This window comes from Leptopilina heterotoma, unplaced genomic scaffold, assembly GCF_015476425.1.
Source record: "Leptopilina heterotoma isolate Lh14 unplaced genomic scaffold, ASM1547642v1 Lhet_237, whole genome shotgun sequence".
Lineage (NCBI taxonomy): Eukaryota > Metazoa > Arthropoda > Insecta > Hymenoptera > Figitidae > Leptopilina > Leptopilina heterotoma.
Window position 1 is genome coordinate 62388 of NW_025110953.1, and position 23044 is coordinate 85431.

Consider the following 23044-nt stretch of genomic DNA (forward strand, 5'->3'; position numbering starts at 1 on the left):
TGAAAATTGATTTCGATTTGTAATTTTATTTTCTTGATTTTATGATTTCATATAAAAATTAGATTTTAAGATATTAATTTTTAATAAATTGTAATATTGTTAATTAAAAACCAATTTGGTAATTTTTAATTATTCGAGTAATTGTTGACTTATGTGTCACTTTGTCCTTAATGCAACTTAACAATTAATTAAGATGATCGTTTGTTTTATTTATCACAGAGAAAGCGATCGTAAGTCGTTTGAAGTGGGACGTTTCTTGCAAATTTCTGTCTTTATAAATTTTAAATTCGAGTTGTAAAAACTTTTATTCAAAAGAAAGTGATTTAAATATTTTGCGTGTAAAAAGCATTTTTTTTTTCTAAAGTGTGGCGAGTTATTATCTAAGTTACTTTTTTTCAAAACTATTTCCTGTTGTTTTATTGTCTGCGTTTAAAGTTTAAATTTAAGAATCGCAAACACCGCTTACTAATAACTTTTATTTTCTACTTTTTCTTTCTCTTTACTATTAAATTTTTCTCTCACTTCCTTATTTTCTAATTTCCGTTTGTTTTTATTTCAGCTTTTCGCAATTGTGAAAATTTCCACTCTGATGTTTGATGAGGAAAAATTCGCATTTTCATTTGGCGAGAGTTGGATAAAAGGACAATACGTTTCCACTTCGACGATTGTATCGCATGGCATTTATGGTAATTATAGAATTATTATGGTATAATTATTAGAAAATTTCTAGAAAAAAATAGGAACAAAAAAAATTAAAGGAATGGAAAATTTTTTTAGTAACTTTTACTGAAGGCTTTCTTCAACCGTGTCGTCGAGGGTGTGAAGCCAATTGAAGATCATCATATTTCTCTCGTACTTGGAGAGTTGTTTTCCTCTTTCCCTCTCGACGTCCTTGACCGTCAGGGCATGATCCTTACTCTTTCGTCCGACCGCGACCACAGGAGCTCCAGGTACAACGAGAGTTGCTCCAGGTGCTATTTGAGCCGCCGATGCTGCAGCTTCCAGTCTATCGAGATTGAATTCACTCTGGGATAAGCGCTCCAGTGCTCGGTAAGTCGTTAACAATCTATTGAATCAAAAAAAAAAAATTATTATGTTAATAATTTTATTTTTATTATTAAATTTTTAGGTCCTTGACGTTGGCGTCGAGGCTGAGCATCGAAAAATATTTTTTTCACAAAAACAAAAAAATGACTCCCTTTTTTCCAAGATTTAAAATTAAAAAAGTACTCAAAAGTTTTTCCTTCTTACTTAAATGACAGAAGTGAAATTAGTTAGAATTTTATCACTAAAAATAAGAAAAATTAGTTTTTGATGCTGAGCGTCGACGACAACTTCAGGAACGTAAATTTTTAAAAATAATTAAAATAGAAATTATTTAAATGAATTAAGCAAAAAATTATTATTTGAAAAAATTCGCATATTTCTATTTGATATTCACATGTGAATATTACATTAAAAATTTTGCAAATTTTTCCCTTTATTTCTAAATAATCAAAATTTTTTTAAAAACCGTGATTAAAAAATAATTTACACAAATTTTTGAACTTAAAAGAAAAATACTTGAAATTTTGTTAAATGATTTTCGAATTTTTTTTAAAAATAAAAAAAAATCCTGCATTATTTTGATTTGACAAACAAAATTTTTTAACAAAACGTTTGGTTTTTCATTTAAAATAAATGTCATAGTTTTGATTTGTCAATTAAAATTTTTATATTATTACAAAATTATAATTTTTTTTTTAAATAAGGTAAAAAAAGCTGCATAATTTCTCTTTTTCATTTCGAAACCCGTCGCGAAAAAGCGAAGAAAATGAATTTAAAAAACGAATAATTGACGAATTTGTAAAAAAATTTTCCTTTATTTCTAAAAATACTTGAGATTTATTAAAATAATTGTAATAAAGAAATAGTAACTTTGTTAATTTTTTTTTATTTATTTATAAAGAAAGACAAGAAGTTTTCTTAAAAATATTGTAATTTAAATTAAAATATTTCAAATATTTCAAATAAATAAATAAATTTAGAATTAAAAATGGTCCAATTTTATTCTTTTTTAATAAGAAAAAAAATAAGGAACATAATATTTTGTATAAAAATTGTGATTATGAAATAGAAATTATGTAAATTTTTTCCATTAATTTCTAAAAAATAAATTATAATTCCTTTAAAAGTTGTGATTAAAAAATAGAATTTATAGACTTTTTTCCATAGGAAACTTAAAGTTTTGTAAGAAAAAAACAATGATTGACAAATACAATTAAGACAATTTTTTTTCTTTATTTTATAAAAATCTTTTGATATTGTCAGTTTTATTTTCCATTAAAACTTGTAATTGATGAATCGATTTTATAAAAAACTTTGTCTTTTATTTTTAGAAAATACTTGGAAGTTTGATAAAAAATTGTAATTGATAAATAGAAATGGTGTAAATTATTTTCTTTAAAAAAAACTGAGAATTTATGTACAAAAATTAAAAGTAGCGCGATTAAGAAATAGAAATTATGCAAATTGTTTTTATTTTTCAAAAGATGTTTATAAATTTTTTGAACAAAATTAGTATTTTGAAATAGAAAATTTAAAAAAGGGTATATTTTTCATTGTTTAGTCATAATTCTTCAATAATTAGTAATATAACTTTTTTATATAAATAAAGAAAAAAATATCTGCACTTGTACAATTTCTATTTGTCAAACAGAGTTTTTTATAGAGAAGAAAATAAAAGCAAACACAAAAACTAACTCCGGACAGAATGAATGAAGGAATACGAAAATTATTATCTAATAAAAATAAAATATAAAAAATTATTGTATGAAAATTATTGATTTTTATTTCACGTCTTATTAAGGGCATTTGAACCATGATGACGTCACAGATTTAAAACTAATGCTTTGCACAAACTGTGACGTCATCAAGGTTCAAATCCCCTTAAATTACTTTAATCTTTTTTATTTACCTTATTTACTTTATTTATTAGTTCTTTTTTTATAAAACTGTTTCATTTATTATTATTATTCTTATTTTACTTTTTCATAGAGGAAGAATTGCATTTTTATTATTTTTTCTTATTTTCTCATTGAAATTATTCTTTTTGCGACTATTGCGATTATTCTTTTGGGAAAATTTTATTTTCTTTATCGCAAAAGAATTTTTTTTCTCTCGTTTTTCTAAATTGAATTTCTCGTTATTTCTTCCTTCGTTGACTATTTTATTATTTTATTTCAGAGACAGTATTTCTCTGTTATCGAATCAGTGCCATCGAAAGAAACAAAAGGAGAAATAATAAAAAACGCAAATTGGAAATTCTGAACTACGACTCTTCAATCAAATTGTCTATTGTAAACTGATATTGTGATCTCACCGAAAAAAAAGGAAAACAAAAATACCGAAATTCGCACCATTTGACATGGGTAAATATTATTTTTTTTTAATTAGAAACAAAAAAATTGCCTCTATTCAATTCGAATCGCTTGTATATATGTAAAAACAATTTTTAATATTCTAAAGCCAAGTTGCAACAACTAGAGCGATTCATAGATTAATTATTTTCATATAAGTAATTGTGATTGTTTTCTTTGCGATATTTTGTTTCTTAACTTTTTTAATAATTTTTCTTTTTAAATATTTTCAATTTTAAAATTCATGTCATAAAAAACATTAAATTATTGCTAATAAATATTTTACAATTTATAAAAATAATTGAATTGATTCGAAGAATTTTTTCAGAATTTTTGAAAATAATTGAATTTAATTAATATTTTTAAAAATAATTGTATCCGAGTCTTCGACTCGGAGTGGTCGATTTCTTCATGTTTTTTAATAATATTCTTATAAATTGTTGAATTTCAAAAATGTTTGAATTTGAATCTTTTGAAGAATTTTAATTTCTATGGAAAAATAATAATGATTAAATATTTATTTAAAAAAGAAGTTGTTAATGTATTCGAATAATTTTACAATTAAACAAATTTGTAAATAAATGTATTGGAATATTTTTCTCGGCACCTGATCATTTTTAGAGTGAATCAGAATTTTCTTTTCGGGTCAGGGAAAAAGTGAAAATTTTGTTTGGAAATCAGGGAAAAACGAAATTAAATTTTCGTGGCAACCCCGTTAATAAGTGAATTTTTTAAATTTTAATTATGAATTTATTCAAAAAATTAAAAAAGTGAATTTTTAAAATTTTAGTTATGAAATTATTCACAAATTTAAATTTGAAAATAAAAAATTTTGTAATTTGCATAATAATAATAATAAATTGAATATCACGTTCCGCGTGCGTAACATTTGTTAGTTTATTAATAATTATTGTCTTTAAATTATAAATTTAATTTAAAATTATTTTTCAAGGAAAAGAATATTCAACTTTTACAATTATTATTATTATTATTTGACTGTGAAATGAAATTGCAAATTTTGCACACTTACCGTCGACGAATGTAATTTTGACGGACTTTTTTGTTTACAGATCTAACGAGATCGGCAGCAGTGAATGGAATTGTCGGTGGATGAGGTGCAGTAAGTGGTGGTTGTTCACAACCACCGTGAGGACTTGGTAATTGAGAGGTACTGGCAACGTCACCGACTGCAACCCAAGTACTGCAGGACCTCGAGGCATGATCAAGTCCCGCGTGCTCGAGAATAAGATTATTTCTGTGTGCAAAGTCAAGAGCGTGAGCTGAAACTGCTGATCTCAATCCACGCGGTCCATACGCCTCCGGACTAGGAAGCTGTGATACATCGCTTGTACTGAAACTTTTCTGCAGGCCCAATGCCGACGATAGAGCACCACAACTACGAATCAAATCCGTTTCCTCCTCGAACCATATACTTTCCGGTATGTCCGCTGGCCTAAAGACAAGTCATTTTTCTCATTTAAATTCTAAACCATAATTTATATAGTAATTTATGAAAATTTATTATTCATTGCTATTTTCATTTTTTTATTTTTATTATTTTAATCATTTTTTTTTACTTTTTGAATTTTTTTCATTTATCTAAATAGAAATGAAACAAGGGGGTTTTAAGTTTTCTAAATTTATGAAAATAGAGATGAAAAAATTTTCTTTTTGGATTTTCTAAATTTATCAAAATAGAGATGAGAAAAAGAAAAGAGTTTTCCAGAACTAAATCGTTTTCTTTATGAATTTTTGTAAATTTATCAAAATAGAAATGGAAAGGAAAATTTTGCAAGACTGAATAGTTTTCTTTTTGAGTTTTCTAAAGTTATAAAAATTTAAATGAAAAAGAGAAAGAAAATTTACAAAACTGAATAGTTTTCTTTTCGAGTTTTCTAAATTTTTCAAAGTAAAAATGAAAAAGAGAAAAAAGTCTTCTTTCTGAATTTTCGAAAATTTATGGAAAATAGAAATGGAAAAAAATGTTTTGCAAGTTTTTCTTTTGAGTTTTATGAATTTATGAAAAAGAAAAAAAATCTTCTTTCTGAATTTTAGAAAATTTATGAAAATAGAAATTTCTTTGAAGTTTTATAAATTTATGAAAAAGAGAAAAAAATTTTGCATAACTGAATAGTTATCTTTTTGAATTTTCTAAATTTTTCAAAATAGAGATGAAAAAGAAAAAAGTTTTCCAGAACTAAGTCGTCGTCTTTCATTTCTTTTGAAAATAAAAATGAGAAAGAAAAAAATTTTTTGCGAAACTGAATAAGTAGTTTTCTCTCTGAATTTACGTAAATTTTTAACAAAATAGAAATGAAAATGAGAAAATAGTTTTCTAAAACTATAAATAGTTTTCTTTGGAGAAAAGAATGTTCTGAGAATTATTCGATTCGGTAAAGTGAATTTTATGTAAATTAGAAATTCCTCTTGTACAAAAGCAGTTTTACTAAAGTTTCAATCAAGATGAATTAAGTTCCACTAATACTTTGTTTAAGTAATTTGCTCTTGAGTTCCTGAAATTATTTGTCTTGATTCTCATCAGCAATTGTTCTCTAAATTAATTCCTTATTGATATTGATGATTCAATATTATTTTAGAGCAAATATCTAAACAGTAAAGTGGACTATGATTTAAATTTAATTAAGTAAATAAGTACCTAAGTAAATAAAGACAAAAAATAAAAATTAATTAATGTGAATAAAATAAATGACAGTATAATTAGATAAAAATATCCTATTAATTAGAAGAAATTATATATTTTCAATGTTTTCAACGTTCAAATGAAACGAAATTTTTTTTATTTTTCAAATTCAAATCTTATTATCATTATATTGAGTCGTTTTTAAAAAATCTTTTTCTATATTTTTTCTTTTTAAATGTTTTCAATTTTTAAATTAATTTATTGAAAATCATTCAATTTTTGCAAAGAATTTTATTAAGAAATTTGAAAATAATTGAATTGCTTTGAAGAATTTTATAATTTGTGAAAATAATCGAATTCTTACGAAGAATTTTGTTAAAAAGATTTTGAAAATTCTAATTAAATTCTTTTAAAAAATTTCTTTGAATTTTTTGAAAATAATGTACTTTTTTAATAATTTTAATTGAAAATTTTGAAAATAATTGTATTAAACAGAATTTTTTTCAACATTTTACAATTATCGTGTCTGCTAATAATTATAATTGAAAATTTGAATATTGAATTTTATTATTTATAAAAATAATTAAATTTCTGATAAGAATTTTATTATTTATAAAAATAATTAAATTTCTGAATAGAATTTTATTATTTATAAAAATAATTTAATTCTTGGGAAAAATTTTCCTATTTATAAAAATAATTGAATCATTTCGAAGGATTTTGAAAATTTTTTGAAAATAATTGAATCCTTTCGTGAAATTTTATTAAAATTGCATTGGAAATAATTAAATTTCTGATAAGAATTTTATTATTTATAAAAATAATTGAATTTCTGAATAGAATTTTATTATTTACAAAAATAATTTAATTCTTGGGAAGAATTTTCCTATTTATAAAAATAATTGAATCGTTTCGAAGGATTTATTAGAATTTTTGAAAATAATTGAATTCTTTCGAAAAATTTTATTAAAAATTTCGAAAAACTGTTGAATCTTTTTGTGAAATTTTATTAAAATTGCATTGAAAATAATTAAATTTCTCAAAGAATTTAACTATTTCTAAAAGTAATTGAATTATTCCGAATAATTTAATCATTTATAAAAATAATTGAAATCTTGCGAATAATGTTATTAAATTTTTTGAAAATAATAAACAGTAATAATTAATTATGTTCTTAATTTTGCTAGTAATTTATAAATTTTCAATTTGTTTAATTTACATTTTTGATTTTTATTCTAAATCCAGTAATTTTTAAAATTATTTACGTTGAAAAAATATTTCGTCCATTTGAAAGTTCGTAATTTTTTTAGTAAAAAAAGGAACGTAAAATTAAAATAAACGTTATATTAAGATCAAAAAACAAAAGTAAAGTAAAATAAAAATTAGAGTAAAATAATAGTAAAAATCTGAAATAAACATTAAAAGTTAAATATAAAAGTGTTTATTTCTTTATTATGCAATTTACGTAATTTCTGATATTTTTAGAAAACTATTAAATTATTAAGAGGGAAAAAAATTTCTTGGTCAGTTGAAGGTCGGTTGCACAGTGGAAGAATACATTGAATCGATTTTCAGTGTAAAGACATTCTTAACTAATGCGATTATTTATAAACCGAGCCGGAAAAGATTCAATAAATCTCATTAATTTGGAAAATTTTTTTCTACGAAATGTTATATATTTAGAAATTTGATTCAAACTGTTTTTTTTTCATTAAAATAAAGTTAAAACAACTAAATTTACTGTAAATAAATAAAATTTTATTATTAAAGAAGAAGATGATTACAATTTTTTTAATTTGTAGCTATTTTTAATTTAACTTTGTTTCTATGCAAATTTTTGAAATATTTTTTTCATTATAAATTTTTGACATATTTCCTTTTAATATAAATTTTTCAAATAAAACAAGGTAAACGAAAGAAAACATTCGGACAATGATTAAAATATATTTACTCCATCGTTTCAAATATTTTTTAATAGAAATTTTTTTAATTTTTGTTTATAATACAAATTTTTAAAAATATTTTATTAATTTTTGTTTTTAATCCAAATTTTCAAAATATTATTAAAATCTTTGTTTTTAATACAAATTTTTTAAATATTTTATTAATTTTTGTTTTTAATACAAATTTTTTAAATACCTATTTTAAAAAATTTTGTTTTTAATACAGAATTTTTAAATATTTTTAGGTAATATTTTTTAGGTATATTTTTTAATATATTAATTAATATTTTTCTTTTGAATAGTTTTTGATATAAATTTGATTTTTTTTTGATTTGATTGTAATTTTACTTTAACGTTTAATTTTACTTCTTGGGGGGGGGGGTAGATATTAAAATACATCATAAAGTGGAAAAATGGGAATAAAGAATTAATTTTTGATGATTTTTCAGAAAATCGAGGACTCACCTGTTGCCCTGGATTTGACGAGAGTCCGGATTTGGCGAAGGGTCTCTGGCTGAAAGTTGCACATCGCTGTATGACTTAAAGGTGACCAGTCTATTACCACATTTGGCGTCACTCGCTATTGAAGATACACTAAACAAGGATAAATCGGTTGTCACACTTTCGTGGCTTGGCGAACGTAAAATACGACCAGATGTCACGGTGAGAATTGGTGGTTGCATTGTATTTAATGTATTCGTTACTGTCGGTCCCGGCGATGGTGATTTCGTTTCATTTTCCCCAACAACCGAATTCGTTTGTCTATCTTCCATTATTATCGAAATTATTTCAATTCAATTTTTTTCTTGAATTCAAATTTTTTCCCCCTCAATTTTCTTTGTTTCCTGATGTCTTTGAAATTTTTTTTTCGTAATTTCGTCTTTAATTTTGCAAATAGGGGAAAAATTGTCTCTGTTCCCTGAGTTTGGTTTCTTTTTCCTTCTCGTTCACAATGAACGGAATTTTTCCAAGAGAAACTTGATTTTATTCTTCATTTTCTTTTTTTTTTCTGTGAAATTAGAGAGAAAATGGAATATTTGCTGTGATAATTTTCGTGCCGTGAATTATGTTCCTCTTCACTCAGTTATTAAAGTACTGGTTTGCACTCGATGTCAGCGAAACTCTCCTCTCAGGCATCGACATTGATTGGATGACTAATTAGACACTAATTGCAACTACTTAAAGATACTTTATTTTGTGTGCACTACTTTCGAAATAGATCCCATTAATTGAATCACTAATTTTGCATTTATAATTTTAATGCACCACTTTATCGGGTCCAGATTTACCTCATAATTTCCCTCAATTTCTCGATTATCTGAAAAGAGAGAAAAGGAAAATTGATCTTTATTAAAGAAATAGAAAAAAACTCGTTGAGAGATGAAGTCTTTGGAGAAAGAAAAATGGAACGAAATCATAATATTGAAAAGAGGAAGAAAATGAAATCACAATTAAATTGAAAAGAGCAAAGGAAGAAAATAAAACCGGTTTCTGAAATATTGAAAAATTATATAATTTTTCAATATTTCAGAAACTATTTTTATTTTAATACTGTTGAGTTTAATTGTAGTGTTGGAGATTTAAATTTGAAAAAAAGAATTTAAAAGAAAATATTTTGCGAGTAACGCTAATAAAATGTCGCGTGTAATTTTATACGATGACTGAGGAGTTTGTCGGAAAATCTCGTTTTCTGTTTCCACTACCAATTCCTGTTCTTGACTTGTCTCTCTCTTTTTTACATCATTGCCTTCAATTTTGTTTCTCTCTCTCTCTCTCTTTTCTAACTCCACTCACCATCACCCACTTTTATTCTATATGTTATCTAATCGCGAGACGGCATTCGTACAAATGCCACACGCAATTCACGTGTCCTTATTCAAGTGGAACAAGTCCGACGAGACAGAATCTTTTTTTTTCAGGGAAGCTTAGAGAAAAAAAATGTTTTTCTTATATTAAAAAGACTTTCTTTTTTCTATTGCTTTTTATAATATTGTCAGTATTTGAATTTCTAATCGTCCGATTTTAATTCTTATAATTAATATATTAATTTTTGTCTTTTACCATTCTTCTTTTTCTATTATAATTTGTTTTGAAATTTGAAACTTACAATTTACAATTTATTTGCAAATTGTTTAAAACAATTAATATTGATTTATTTATCATTATTTGAATTTCTAATTTCCGATTTTAATTTTTAATATAAATATCTATATTAATAATAATCGTTGTATTCCGGTAATCTATTCGCAAATCGAAGTTAGTTTTTAATAGCTTTTTTATTTCCTAACTTTTAAAAAAAAAATTTCTTTTTACATATTTTCAATTTTTGGAAAGAATCTTATCAAAAAATTTAAAGAGAATAATTGAATTCCTTCGAAGAATTTTTTTATTTTGTGAAAATAATTGAATTCTCGGGAAGAATTTTATTAAAATTTTTAAAAATCCTAATTAAATTTTTTTTAGAATAATTTCTTTGCATTTTTTTAAAATAATGGAGTTTCTTTAATAATTTTAATAAAAAATGTTTAAACTGAATCATTTTAGAAAATTTAAATAAAATTTTTCGCAGGAATTAAATCATTTTCGAAAATAACAAAATTCTTAACAGAAATTTAATTATTTCCAATACAATTTTTATTAAAATTTCTAAAAATTCAATAATTTTCAATAATTTTCAAAATAATTTGAAAAAATTCTTAATTAGAATTCAATTCTTTTCAATACAATAAAATTTTAATTTAATTCCTCCATGGAAATCGATTTTTTTCAAAAGTTTTATTAATTTAAAATCCTTTGATAGAATTAAATTATTTTCAAAAATTTTGATAACATTTTTTTATTCCAATTCAATTATACTTAATACATTTTTAATCGAGTTTCTTGTAACAATTTAATTATTTTTAACAATTTTTTGCAAAAATTTAATTATTACCTATTATAAATAATAGAATTTCTCGAAAAAATCAAATAATTTTAGTATATAATTTTAATTAATTTCTTTGAGAGAATTTAATTATTTTCAAAACTTTTTTTTAAAGAATTTTAGCAAAATTTCTAAAAGTAATTGAATTTTTTCCATGGATCTCGATAAAAATTTTAAAAATAATTCGATTCTTTAGAGGAATTCTATTAAAATTGTTTTGAAAACAATTGAATTTCTGCAAAAAATTTTACTATTTATAAAAATAATTGAATTGCTTTCATAAATTTATTAGAAGTTTAGAAACAAATTAAATTTTATGGAAATATTTGAATTCTTTCGAGAAATTTTATTAAAATTGTATTGAAAATAATTGAATGCCTCAGAAGAATTTCGTTATTTATAAAAAATAATTGAATTCTTGCGAAGAATTTTACTATTTATAGAAATAATTGAATTGTTTCGAAGGATTTATTAAGATTTTTGAAAATAATTGAATTTATTCGAAATGCATTAAAATTTTTTTTAAAAATTGAATTCTACTGAGGAATTTAATTAAAATTGTTTTGAAAATAATTGAATTTGTGCAAAGATTTTACTATTTATCAAAACAATTGAATTGTTTCGAAGGATTTATTAAAATTTTAGAAAATAATTGAGTTCTTTCGAAAAATTTTATAACGAATTAAGAAGAAAATTTAATTCTTTCGCGAAATTTTATTGAAAATAATTGATTTCCTGCAAAGAATTTTACTATTTATAAAAATAATTGAATTGTTTAGAAGGATTTATTAAAATTGTAGAAAATAATTGAATTCTTTTGTGGAATTTTATTAAAATTTTGTTAAAAATAATTGAATTTTTGCAAAATATTGTACTATTTATAAAAATAATTGAATTCTTCCGAAGAATGTTATTATTTATACAAAAATAATTGAATTCTCGCGAAAAATCATATTAAAATTTTTGAAAATATAAACAATAATAATTAATTTTGTACTTAATAAGTCAAATTTTTAAATTTTGATTATGAAATTATTTAAAAATTTATAATTGAAAATAAAATTGCTTGTTTCTTTTATAATTTATTTTGAAATTTGTAATTCACAATTTATTTGCAATTTTTTGCGTTTAGATTTTTTTTTTTGAATCGTAAAATACTTTGATAAAATTTGCTACTCACTTTCATTCCGTATGAAAATATAATTCCTTTTCAGGAGTAATTACAATTTTTTCTCCAATTTAATTAAATTGTATATTGTGAATATTTGGGAATTAATTGAATAACAATTAATACTGAAATGATTCTCACTCGAAAATTTGTGATAAAAAATAATTCACCGTAATTTAGGGATTGTCGAAGTTTTCTTCTAATTTTTCTTGTGACTTGGATTTGTTTCTATTTTTAGAAATTGGAAGAAAAATCTTTTAAAACACCCGTTTACTTTACGTTTTTTTTTCTTTTTGCAGAAATGAACCGCATCGACCTCGTGTTATCACTGTCAGGAACCGATTCTACATGCACATCGATCCACGGTCACGTACTAAAGTATCTGTGCACCACGAAAAACCAATAACACACTGTATTATGGGGATGAAAGAGAGAGAGAGAGTGAGAGAGAGACGAAGAAAAGAGCTTGAGAAAGGTAAATAGAACACCATGCCACTCATTGTCTCTCATGGACAATGACCTCTTGATAAACGAGCATTCACATTTGAAATTAAAAATAATTTTTTTAGAAAAGAGGGAAAATGGGATTTTTCACCTTCTAAGTAACTTGGAATTTTTTTTCTCTCTTCTTTTTCAACGTAATTGAGTAAATTTTTTTTTTATAATTCTCGAATAGATGAGTTTTATCTCGGGAATCGATGACACGCAGCACACGCGTTTATGCCACGTTCTAGATGAATGGCGATTGTTTCCGGTTGGCTGCTGTATAGGGGTAGTTTCTGCACAGGCGTCGATCGATAGGGGTGAAGGAGGGCGTACTTTGACTCCCACTGATTTCACCAGGGAGAGTTACCTAGTTTCAAGAATTTCACTTGGTGTCCTTTACGCACATTTTTTTCCTCCGATTTCTGTTAATTGAAAATTTTCGTCTTTTTTTCTTTTTTTCTTTTTTTCTTTTTGTAAAATAGTAATTGAATATTTTAATTATTTGAAACTTAATATGTACTTTGATTTAGTACCGGTTTTTGCTAATTTAACTTTCGTCTCTTTAACTTCAACAATATGATTCTAATTTTCAATTAAAAGGTTGAAAATTCAGTTACGCTCAATTAATTAGAATATTATAAATTTAGAGTCTTATTCTTTCTTTTTTATAATTATAATTATAATTGGATATTATAATTTTATTTGAAACTCATTACTCAGATTTAATATCGGTTTTATTAATCCGTCATTTTATTAACTACGACAATTTGATTATAATTTCTATTTCTATCTAAAAGGTGGAAAATTCATTTGACAATGGATTTCCAATTAATTAGAATTAGAATAGGAATTTAGATTTTATCGTTTATAATTCTAATAATTATTTAAAAAAAATTATGATTAATTAATTAGAATACAACTTTAGAATATTTTTCCTTCTTTTTTTAAATTCAAAAAATAATACCTATTATAAAAATTATAATTATTACAATTCAAAACAATATTCAATTTATTTAATAAATTTTAAGATAAAATTCTTTGCGTGAAATACAATTATTTAAAAATCTTTTTTTAAAATTCTTTATAGGAATTAAATTCTTTTCAATACAATTCAATTTTAATTAACTTTCTTCCAATGAATTTAATTATTTTCAAAAGTTATAGTAAAATTTTCCGAAACCGTTCAATTATTTCTAAAAATTCTTTGCAAAAATTCAATTATTTTTCAAAGTTTAAGTAAAATTTTTTTAAAAAATTTTTTATAAACAAATTTAATAAAACTCTTCAAAATATTTCAATTATTTCTATAAATAATAAAATTCATCAGAAGAATTTAATTACTTTTATAAAAAGCAAAATTCTTTGCAGGAATTCAATTATTTTGAATGCAATTTTAATAAAACTTCACGAAAGGATTCAATTATTTAAAAAAATTTTATAATAAAATTTTCCCAAAGAATTCAATTATTTTCTAAAATTTTAATAAATGCTTCGAAAGAATTCAATTATTTTTAAAAATAGTGAAAATTCTTCTCAAGAACATTTTAATTATTTTCATAAATAACAAAATTCTACACAGGAATTCAATTCTTTCAACATAATAGAATTTTAATTAAATTCCTTGAAAGAATTGAATTATTTTCAAAAAATTTTTAGTAAAAATTCTTCGAAGCAATTCAGTTATTTACAAAATTTTTTATAATATATTCAATTATTTTCATAAATTATAATTTATAAAATTCTTTCCAGTACTTCAATTTTTTTCAATGTAATACAATTTTAATTAAATTCCGCAAAAGAATTGAATTATTTTCAAAATTTTTTTACGAAATCCGTGGGAAAGATTCAATTACTTTTAGAAATTATGATAAAATTCTTCAAAAAAAGTTTTGAAAATAATTAAATTCTTTCAAAGAAATTAATTAAAATTGTATACTTAAATTATTTGATTTTTTTGAGGAATTCTACTATTTATAATAATAATTAAATTTTTGCAAAAATTGTTAAAATTAATTACATTTTTTCGAGAAATTCCAGTAAAAATGTACTAATTATAATTGAATTGAATTCTAATAAACAAATGTTGTCAAAAATTTTGAAAATAATTTGAATTCTTTTCAGAAATTTATTAAATTTTTTTAAAAATAATTGAAATCAATGAAGATATGTTTTTGAAATATTATTTAAATTTTGTAATATATAATTGAATTCCTCCGAAGAATTTTATTATTATTTATGAAACTAATTAAATTCTTGCAAAAACTATCAAAATTTTTATAAAATAATTGAATTCAATTCTATCAAAATTTTTTAAAATAATTTAATTCTATCGAAGGATTTTAAATTAATAAAACTTTTAAAAAAAATTTATTTCCTTGGAGGAATTTAATTAAAATTTTATTATATTGAAAAGAATTGAATTCTATAATTAGGAATTTTTTCAAATTTTTTAAAAATTATTGAATTTTGAGAAATTTTAATAAAATTGTATTCGAAATAATTAAATTTCTGTTAAGAATTATGTTATTTTTGAAAATAATTGAATTCTTGAGAAGAATTTTATCATAATTTTTGAAAATAATTTAATTCTATCGAACGGTTTTAAATTAATAAAACTTTTGAAAAAAATTGATTTGGAGGAATTTAATTAAAACTTTATTGTATTGAAAAGAATTAAATTCTAATTATAAGAATTTTTTCTAATTTTTTTGAAAATTATTAAATTTTGAGAAATTTTAATAAAATTTTATTAGAAACAATTAAATTTCTGTTAAGAATTATATTATTTTTGAAAATAATTTTATCCTTCCGAAGAATTTTATTAAAATTTTTTTAAATAATTCAATTTGTTTCAAAGATTTTTATTAATATTTTAGAAAATAATAAATAATAATTAATTAGTTGATAAGTGAATTTTTAAAAATTTTAAATCTGAAATCAGAACATTAAAGTCGATATTTGAAATTAAAAATATATGAAATTTGCTTAATAATAAATTAAATAATAATAATTAATTAAAATAATAAATAATTCTTAGAATTAATATATTAAAAATGTTTTTTTTTCTTTTTTTTATAATATCGTAAAATGACCATGTTATCAATTTCATTTTAGTATAAATTGAGAAAACTTCATCTAGAAATCGTACCAAGGGGATAAAAATTAATAATGAAAAAAAGGCCATTGAGAATTCAAAGTTATAAATTGTTACCAATTTTTATTCAATTCAGTGGTATAAGTCAGTGTCGCTACCGACGCAGGACAGTAAAACGGAAACAAATGAAATTTATTATTTCTGTCTCCAAATCAATTTTCATTCTTATTGATTTTTATTATATAGGTTATGAAAATTTGATTTAAAAAATGTAGATTTAAAATTTTTTGTTCTGTTCAATTTTTCTCACTTATTCAAGTCAAACATCAATCAAGTCAAAAAATAAAAAAAAAAAATTGAGAAATATATAAAAATTATTAAATTTACCAATAGAAACGTGAAATAGAGATAAAAACAAAATCCTCGACTAAATACTAGGTCAAAATAAAAATAAAAAAAATACTGATCTAAAAATAAAAAATTTATTGACAGGAAAAATGGAAGATTTATAAACAATCGAAAAGCAATGTTAAATTGTATATGCAAATATTATTTCCCTTCTTTTCTGATCTCGTTACTCTTGTTCAATTAATAATATATTTAATATTTAATTTATAATTTCAATTTGCAGAAAATTAATGAATACCCGGAAGCTGAAAATATGTATTTCCGAGAGACAAGTTCTCTAATTAACATAAACTTTGAACTTGCGGGAATGGCAGAATGCAAAGAGGAAAAAGATGAAGAGAAGGAAGAGAAGGAAGAGATGGAGGAGGAGGAAAGGATAGATTGAGGAAATTCACAAGAGGCTTCCTGCTGTGTGTGATTGAGCAATGAGCATATCCCGGGGGATATATTATGAATGTGGATTATTTGCAAACGTGGGCGGAGATCACGATCGTGCGTGAAACGAAGCAACAAGAGTTTAGTTTGTGACGGTGTCTCTCACGAGGAGGATTGCCTGTCGGAATATCGTTTTAAATTAGAAGAAGAAAAATTTATACAATTAAAAAGAAAAAAAAAAAGAAAACAGTGCCTCAACTAATTTTACCACGATGCCGACAGATCAGCTGAGTACTTCTTGCAAAATTGGTGAGTTAACATTGACATTATTCAATTACTCAGGTTCCCACCCCCGCCCCCCCACTCAAGTTTATTATTCCTTCCCAACATGTAGTTTTAATGTTAACCTTGATGCAATAATTGGCAGTTATTAATTTAACGTAGGTAATTAATAAATGTGCAAGATTTAACGTAATGAAATCGAAATTATTACTGTTAGTTTATTAATATTAATTATTATTTTTATTATTGTTGTTATTAGTTATTATTTTTATTAATTATTATTTTTATTATTATTATTATTATTATTATTATTATTATTATTATTATTATTATTATTATTATTATTATTATTATTATTATTATTATTATTCAACACTAGAGAGAATGATATTAAAATTATTATTTTTATTATTGTTGTTATTATGATATTATTTTTATTTTAATTGTTCTTTTTTAATTATTATTATTTTTTAAATTATTGTAGCCCTTTCAAAATATTAATTATAATTTGGGTATAATTTAATTATTATAGATTAATCTATAAAAATTAAAACTTAAAATAACTATCGATGAATGAAATAATTGAATGAAACCAAGCGAACGTTTATATTTTATTATAATTAAAATAATAATTAAACTTCGTAAGCTGTTAATTAGTTTGACCCAATTAACAAAGTTCATATAATTTCAACATATTTTAAGGAAATGCTTAATTTTTGGATCTAAATATTTATTTTGCAAATGACAAGTAATTTTCAACGGATATATAATTTAGTCGAGAAACTTGTTTTAATTTAATAATTTAATAACCATAACAATTGATGGTTATTATTATTATTATTATTATTATTAATTATTATATTAATTAATATTATTAATATTTATTTATATAATTATATTTATTATTAATATTATTGATAGTAATAATAATTATCGTTTACCTCAATGATTTATTTATAATAATAATAATAATTAATAGTTATTGTTATTCTTATAATTATTATTTTAATTACAAAATTTTTTATTTTCAAATATCAACTTCAATTTTTGAACAATTTTCGATTCAATTCAATTATATTTTTAGATTAAATTCTTCTCAAAGATTCAATTATTTTCTACAATTTTTGTAGGAATTTAAGTATTTTAAAAAATTTTAATAAAATTAGTCGAAAAAATTCAATTATTTTCAAAAATTTTAATAAAATTCTTGATAAGTTTTCAATTATTTTCATAAATAATAAAATTAATCTCAGAAATTCAATTATATTGAAAAATTTTGATAAATAATTCTTCATAAGAATTCACTTACTTTTAATAGAATTGTAATAACATTCTTAGTAAGACATCAATTATTTTCATAATTAATAAAAATTCTAAAAAAATTCAATTATTTAAAAAAAAATTATTTATAATATTTTTCGTAAAAATTCAATTATTTTCAATAAAATTTCTTAAAAGAATTCGCAATTATTTTTTTAATTTGATAAAATTCTTGCCAAGAATTCAAATATTTAGAGAAATGTTTAAGTCTTTATGAGAATTGGAATATTTTCTATATATACAATTTTAATTAAATTCCTCGAAAAATTCAATTATTTTCGTAAATTTTAATACAATCCTTAAAAAGATTTAAATTATTTTCATAATTTATACAATTTCTTGCAAACATTAAATTATTTTAAAGAATTTTAATAAAATTCTTCTCAGTAATTTGAATATTTTGAAAACTTTTGTTAAAAATATTGATGAGAATTGAATTCTTTTCATAAATAATAAAATTTTTCGCAGGAATTTAGATATTTTAAAGTATTTTTAAAAATTTATGAATTAAATTTATTTATTATTTTTAAAAATTTAAATAAATTTCACAAAAGAATTCAATTATTTAGAAAAGATTTAATAAAATTCTTCGGAATAATTCAATTATTTTCAAAAATTTTGATATAATTCTTTATGACAATTTAATTATTTTCTATACAATTGAATTTTAATGTAATTTCATTAATAAATTTAATTATTTTCAAAAGTTTTAGTAAATTTCTTCGGAAAAATCTATTTATTTTCAAAAATATTCATAAAGTTCTCCGAAAGAATTCAATTATTTTCAAAAATAATAAAGTTCTTCCAAGAAATTCTTCAAATAATTCTATTTTTAAAAATTCTGATACAATATATTTATAAGAATTCAATTCGTTTTAATACAATTTTAATTAAATTCTTTGGAAGAATCTGATTATTTAAAAAAAAAAGTTTTTTTCATTCTTTGAAGGAATTTAATTATTTTTAAAAGTTTTAAAGAAGTTTTTCCGAAGAATTAATTGTTTTTTAATACAGTAGTTATAAAATTCCAAATATTTATTAAGGAAAATTATGAAATAAGTTAGGAACCAAAAAAGCAAATAACAACTAAATAATAATAATTATTATTATCTGTGATTTAAATAAATAGATTTTAATTATTAAAATGAATTAAAATTATAAATTATTTTAAATAATTTAATATTTGTATTGTTTTGTTACTATATAAAACAGCAAATTAGGTAGTGTAAAGAAATAACGTAATTATAAAAATAAAAATAAAAATAAGAATAAAATAGTATAGAAGAAATATATAATCGATAAGCGAATGTATCGATTGGATAAAAAAAAATACTTTTCTGCACTTTAATACTCGCCAATCTATATACATAAAGAAAAACTGGTGTGAATACGGAAATTTCGTTTTAATGAAAGTATTACTTGAACTAATAAAAAACACTCCTACGTAATGATTAGGTTAATTATCAGAGTTATTTTTACACACGTAGATTACGAATTCAATGAAAATTTTCCAAGTCACGAAATGCATTATTTTAATGTCATCCATAAAGTTAAATTAGAGTTTCAATGAAGAAAAAAAAAAATAAAAACATCAAGAAAAAAAAGAAACTAAACTATAAAAAACAATTTCTCGCTCTAATTATGTACACCTTGTTTTTTTTAAACAAAATATTTTTCATTTTTATATTATGGAAAAATTTCACATGAAATTCATGGGATATTTACTGATATCGCACGAAAAGTAATAAAATTCCATTATAGCGATAGTTGGAACTTGCAATTATAGATCACGACATTGAAAGAGAAAATATTCGAAAGTTTACAATTAACATTGAGAGTGAAAACTTTGGTAATTATGAATTATTTCTTTCTTCTTTTTTTCATGAATATTGAGGAAAAATTTGTTATTTTCACTTTACATTTCAAAATGTCAATTTTCACGAGTTGTAGTTTACGTTTTGTATATGTTGCGGATAAAATAGTCTATAGAAAATGTTTCTCGCTCGGTTACTATTTTTATATACGAAAGAGAATGTCACTTCTAAATTCAGTAATGATATCAATGACCACTTTAGAGGCGTTTTCAGATCGAAGATTATAGAATTAGCATCGAATTCATTTTACGATGTGAATCTCAATGAATTTTCTGATAAATTACATTTCCATTCAAATTATTGTTATTCTACTGTGTATATAATATAATGTATTTATATTTTTTGTGATATAATTTATTTATATTGTTTACTTGTAAATAATCTAATGAATAATTTTACTTAAATATTTCAAAATTAATTGAATTTTAAAAAAGTTGCGTTTACAATTTTCGTAAATAGATGAACTTCAAAAGGTTTAAATTTAAAATCTGGTAAAATTTCAATTTTGAATGGATTTATAATTAGAAATTTTAAAGAACTTAGTTTTTGCAAAAATTATAATAATTAAAATTTTTCGGAAATCAGTAAATTTTTTTAATATAGGTATATTTAATTAGTTATTAAAAATAATGAATTTATAGAAGAATTTTAGTTAAAAATGCAATAAGAACAATTGGATTTTGCAAAATTTACAAATGATTGCAGAAATTGAATTATATTATTTTCAAAAGTAATAAAATTTCTTGGTCCAATTATTTTGAAAAATTTCCCTCAATTCGATGATTTTCAATATTTACTATTTAATTATTTACCAAATTTTTTTTATAAATTTCTTTATAATAATTCCAATATTTTCCTATACTTTTACAGGAATTCAATAAATTATTCTCAATGCAATTTTAATAAAATTTTAAGAAAGGATTCAATTATTTGAAAAAAATTTTACTAAAATTTTTCGAGAGAATTTAATTATTTTCAAAAATTTGAAAAGCCTTCTAAACAATTCTTATAAATAGTAAAATTCTTTGCAAGAATTTAATTATTTTCATAAATTTAATTATTTTCATAAATGATAAAATTCTTCACAGGAATTTAAATAGAATTCCTCAAAAGAATTTTAATATTCTTCGAAGCATTAAAATATATTCAAAACAATTTCAATAAAATTTCTTTATAGAATTCAATTATTTTTCAAAATTTTAATAAAATAATTGAAAAAATCAATTGTTTTCAATTTTTTTTTTTAAATTCTTGAGAAGAATTCAATTAATTTCAGTACAATTTTAATTATCTTCCTTCAAAGAATTTAATTATTTTCAAAAATTTTTTTTTATAGGTATTTTATCAAAATTTTTAAAAGTAATTGAATTGTTTTCATAAATTTTGTAAAAATTTTTGAAAATAATTCAATTCTTTCAAGGAATTTAATTAGAATCGTATTATGATGAAAAAAAATTAAATTCCTGTAAAGAATTTTATTATTTTTGAAAATAATTGAATTCTTTCAAAAAATTTTATTACAAATTGTTGAAAAAAATTGGTTTGTGTTGTGAAATTTCATTAAAATTGCATTGAAAATATTTGAATTCTTGCAAAGAATTTTACTATATTTATAAAAATAATTGAATTTTTCTGATGAATTTTATTATTTACAAATATAATTGAAATTTTTTGAAGAATTTTATGAATTTCGAGAGAATTTAATTATTTTCAAAAATTTCAAAAGCCTTCTAAACAATTCTTATAAATAGTAAAATTCTTTGCAAGAATTTAATTATTTTCATAAATAATAAAATTCTTCACAGGAATTCAATTTTTTTCAACATAATACAATTTTTATTAAATTCCTTGAAAGAATTAAATTATTGTCAAAAATAATAAAATTCTGCCCACGAATTTAATTATTATTCTTATTAAAAAATAGTTGGTAATAAAATCTGTATGAGAATTCAATTATTTTCAATAATTGTAATACAATTTTTCGTTTCAATTCAATTATTTTCAAAGCAATAAAATTTTGCACAGACATTCAATTATGTTCAAAAATTTTTAAAAATTCTCTTTAAACTGTCAACTATCTTTATAAACAATAAAAATTGTTCTCCGAAATTCAATTATTTACAAAATTTTCTCTAAATTTTTTTGGAATAATTCAATTATTTTTATAATTAATAAAACTCATCTCAGAATTTTAATTACTTTTAATACAATTTTAATCGAATTCCTCGAAAAATGTTATTATTCTTAAAAATCTTATTAAAATTTGTCAAAAGAATTCAATTATTTTAAAATTTGTTGATTCAATTTTTTATTGGAATTCAATTTTAAGAAACATTCAATTATTCAATAAATTATTTAATTTTGTATTTAAATAATTAAATTCTCGTAGAATTTTCTAATAACACTTGATTTGTAATTGAATTTCAGTTAATATTTTTTTTTTAGATATATAATTGAATTTTGAAAAGCTCTCAAATTAAAATCTTTAAAATTTGAATTTTTCAATCTTTTAATCAACAATTTTGTAGAATTAATTTTTTTGAAAAAGTGTAGTAGATTTTTTTTAAATTGTTTAAAGTTTTTATTTTCTAATATAATATTTTTATTGAAGAATTTGCGAATAATTGAAATTTCTGTAGAATGGAATTGTAAACAAATGGATTTGAAAATTCTCAAAGAACTTTTTCAAAAATTATTAAAAATAATTGATTTAAAGTAGAATTTTAGTTAAAAATTCTAGAAAATGTAGATTTCTTAATGCATTTTGAGTTTACTTTGTTTCTGAATTTTAAAATAATATTTCCAAATAATTTGAATTTCACCGGAAGAAGATGTCACAAACTTGAATATTTGACATCCTAATGGTAAATGTCAATCATGTGATAGTTTTGAGGATGCATAAAAAATTATCAGAGAGGAAAAGAAAGAAAGAAAGAAAGAAAGAAAGAAAGAAAGAAAGAAAGAAAGAGGGAAAGAGAAAGAAAGAGTAAAGTCTTAAAGTAGACATCAGTCAATCATTGTTTTCCTTTTCATAAAACGACCCACGTGAACCCACGCTTTTTAAAATGTACTTGACCAATTTTCTTCATTGGTTTGAAAGTCTTTTTTTTCTAGTTGATATTAAAATAAAAA

At 21.5% G+C, this 23044-nt stretch overlaps 2 protein-coding genes and 1 long non-coding RNA gene across 7 annotated transcripts in view; 2 read left to right on the forward strand and 1 right to left on the reverse strand.

Annotated features, from left to right (window-relative positions):
- Window positions 1-683: 683 nt before the first annotated feature.
- LOC122502776 overlaps window positions 684-23044 on the reverse strand; it is a 50911-nt gene continuing 28550 nt past the window's right edge. Inside the window, exons 1-4 of one of the 4 annotated variants that reach the window (XM_043612979.1) lie at window positions 12669-12812; window positions 8448-9300; window positions 4429-4851; window positions 684-1066 (exon numbers count right to left, since the gene is read on the reverse strand). In XM_043612979.1, the coding sequence (XP_043468914.1) occupies window positions 784-1066; window positions 4429-4851; window positions 8448-8755 (1014 nt within the window). In that variant the 5' untranslated portion in view covers window positions 8756-9300; window positions 12669-12812 and the 3' untranslated portion in view covers window positions 684-783. Of the gene's footprint in view, window positions 1067-4428; window positions 4852-8447; window positions 9301-9534; window positions 9725-12243; window positions 12263-12668; window positions 12813-23044 lie in introns of those variants that run through there. The other 3 variants (XM_043612982.1, XM_043612980.1, XM_043612981.1) reach the window with 3 other exon arrangements.
- LOC122502777 lies at window positions 913-4605 on the forward strand. Its single transcript, XR_006301668.1, has 3 exons — window positions 913-1050; window positions 3226-3410; window positions 4469-4605. It is a non-coding gene; the product is annotated as an uncharacterized LOC122502777 (long non-coding RNA).
- LOC122502775 (janus kinase and microtubule-interacting protein 2-like) overlaps window positions 8509-23044 on the forward strand; it is a 205919-nt gene continuing 191383 nt past the window's right edge. For both annotated transcript variants that reach the window (XM_043612978.1, XM_043612976.1), the window contains exons 1-3: window positions 8509-8645; window positions 12373-12548; window positions 16285-16745. In XM_043612978.1, coding sequence (XP_043468913.1) covers window positions 16709-16745 — 37 coding nt within the window. In that variant the 5' untranslated portion in view covers window positions 8509-8645; window positions 12373-12548; window positions 16285-16708. The remainder of the gene's footprint in view (window positions 8646-12372; window positions 12549-16284; window positions 16746-23044) is intronic.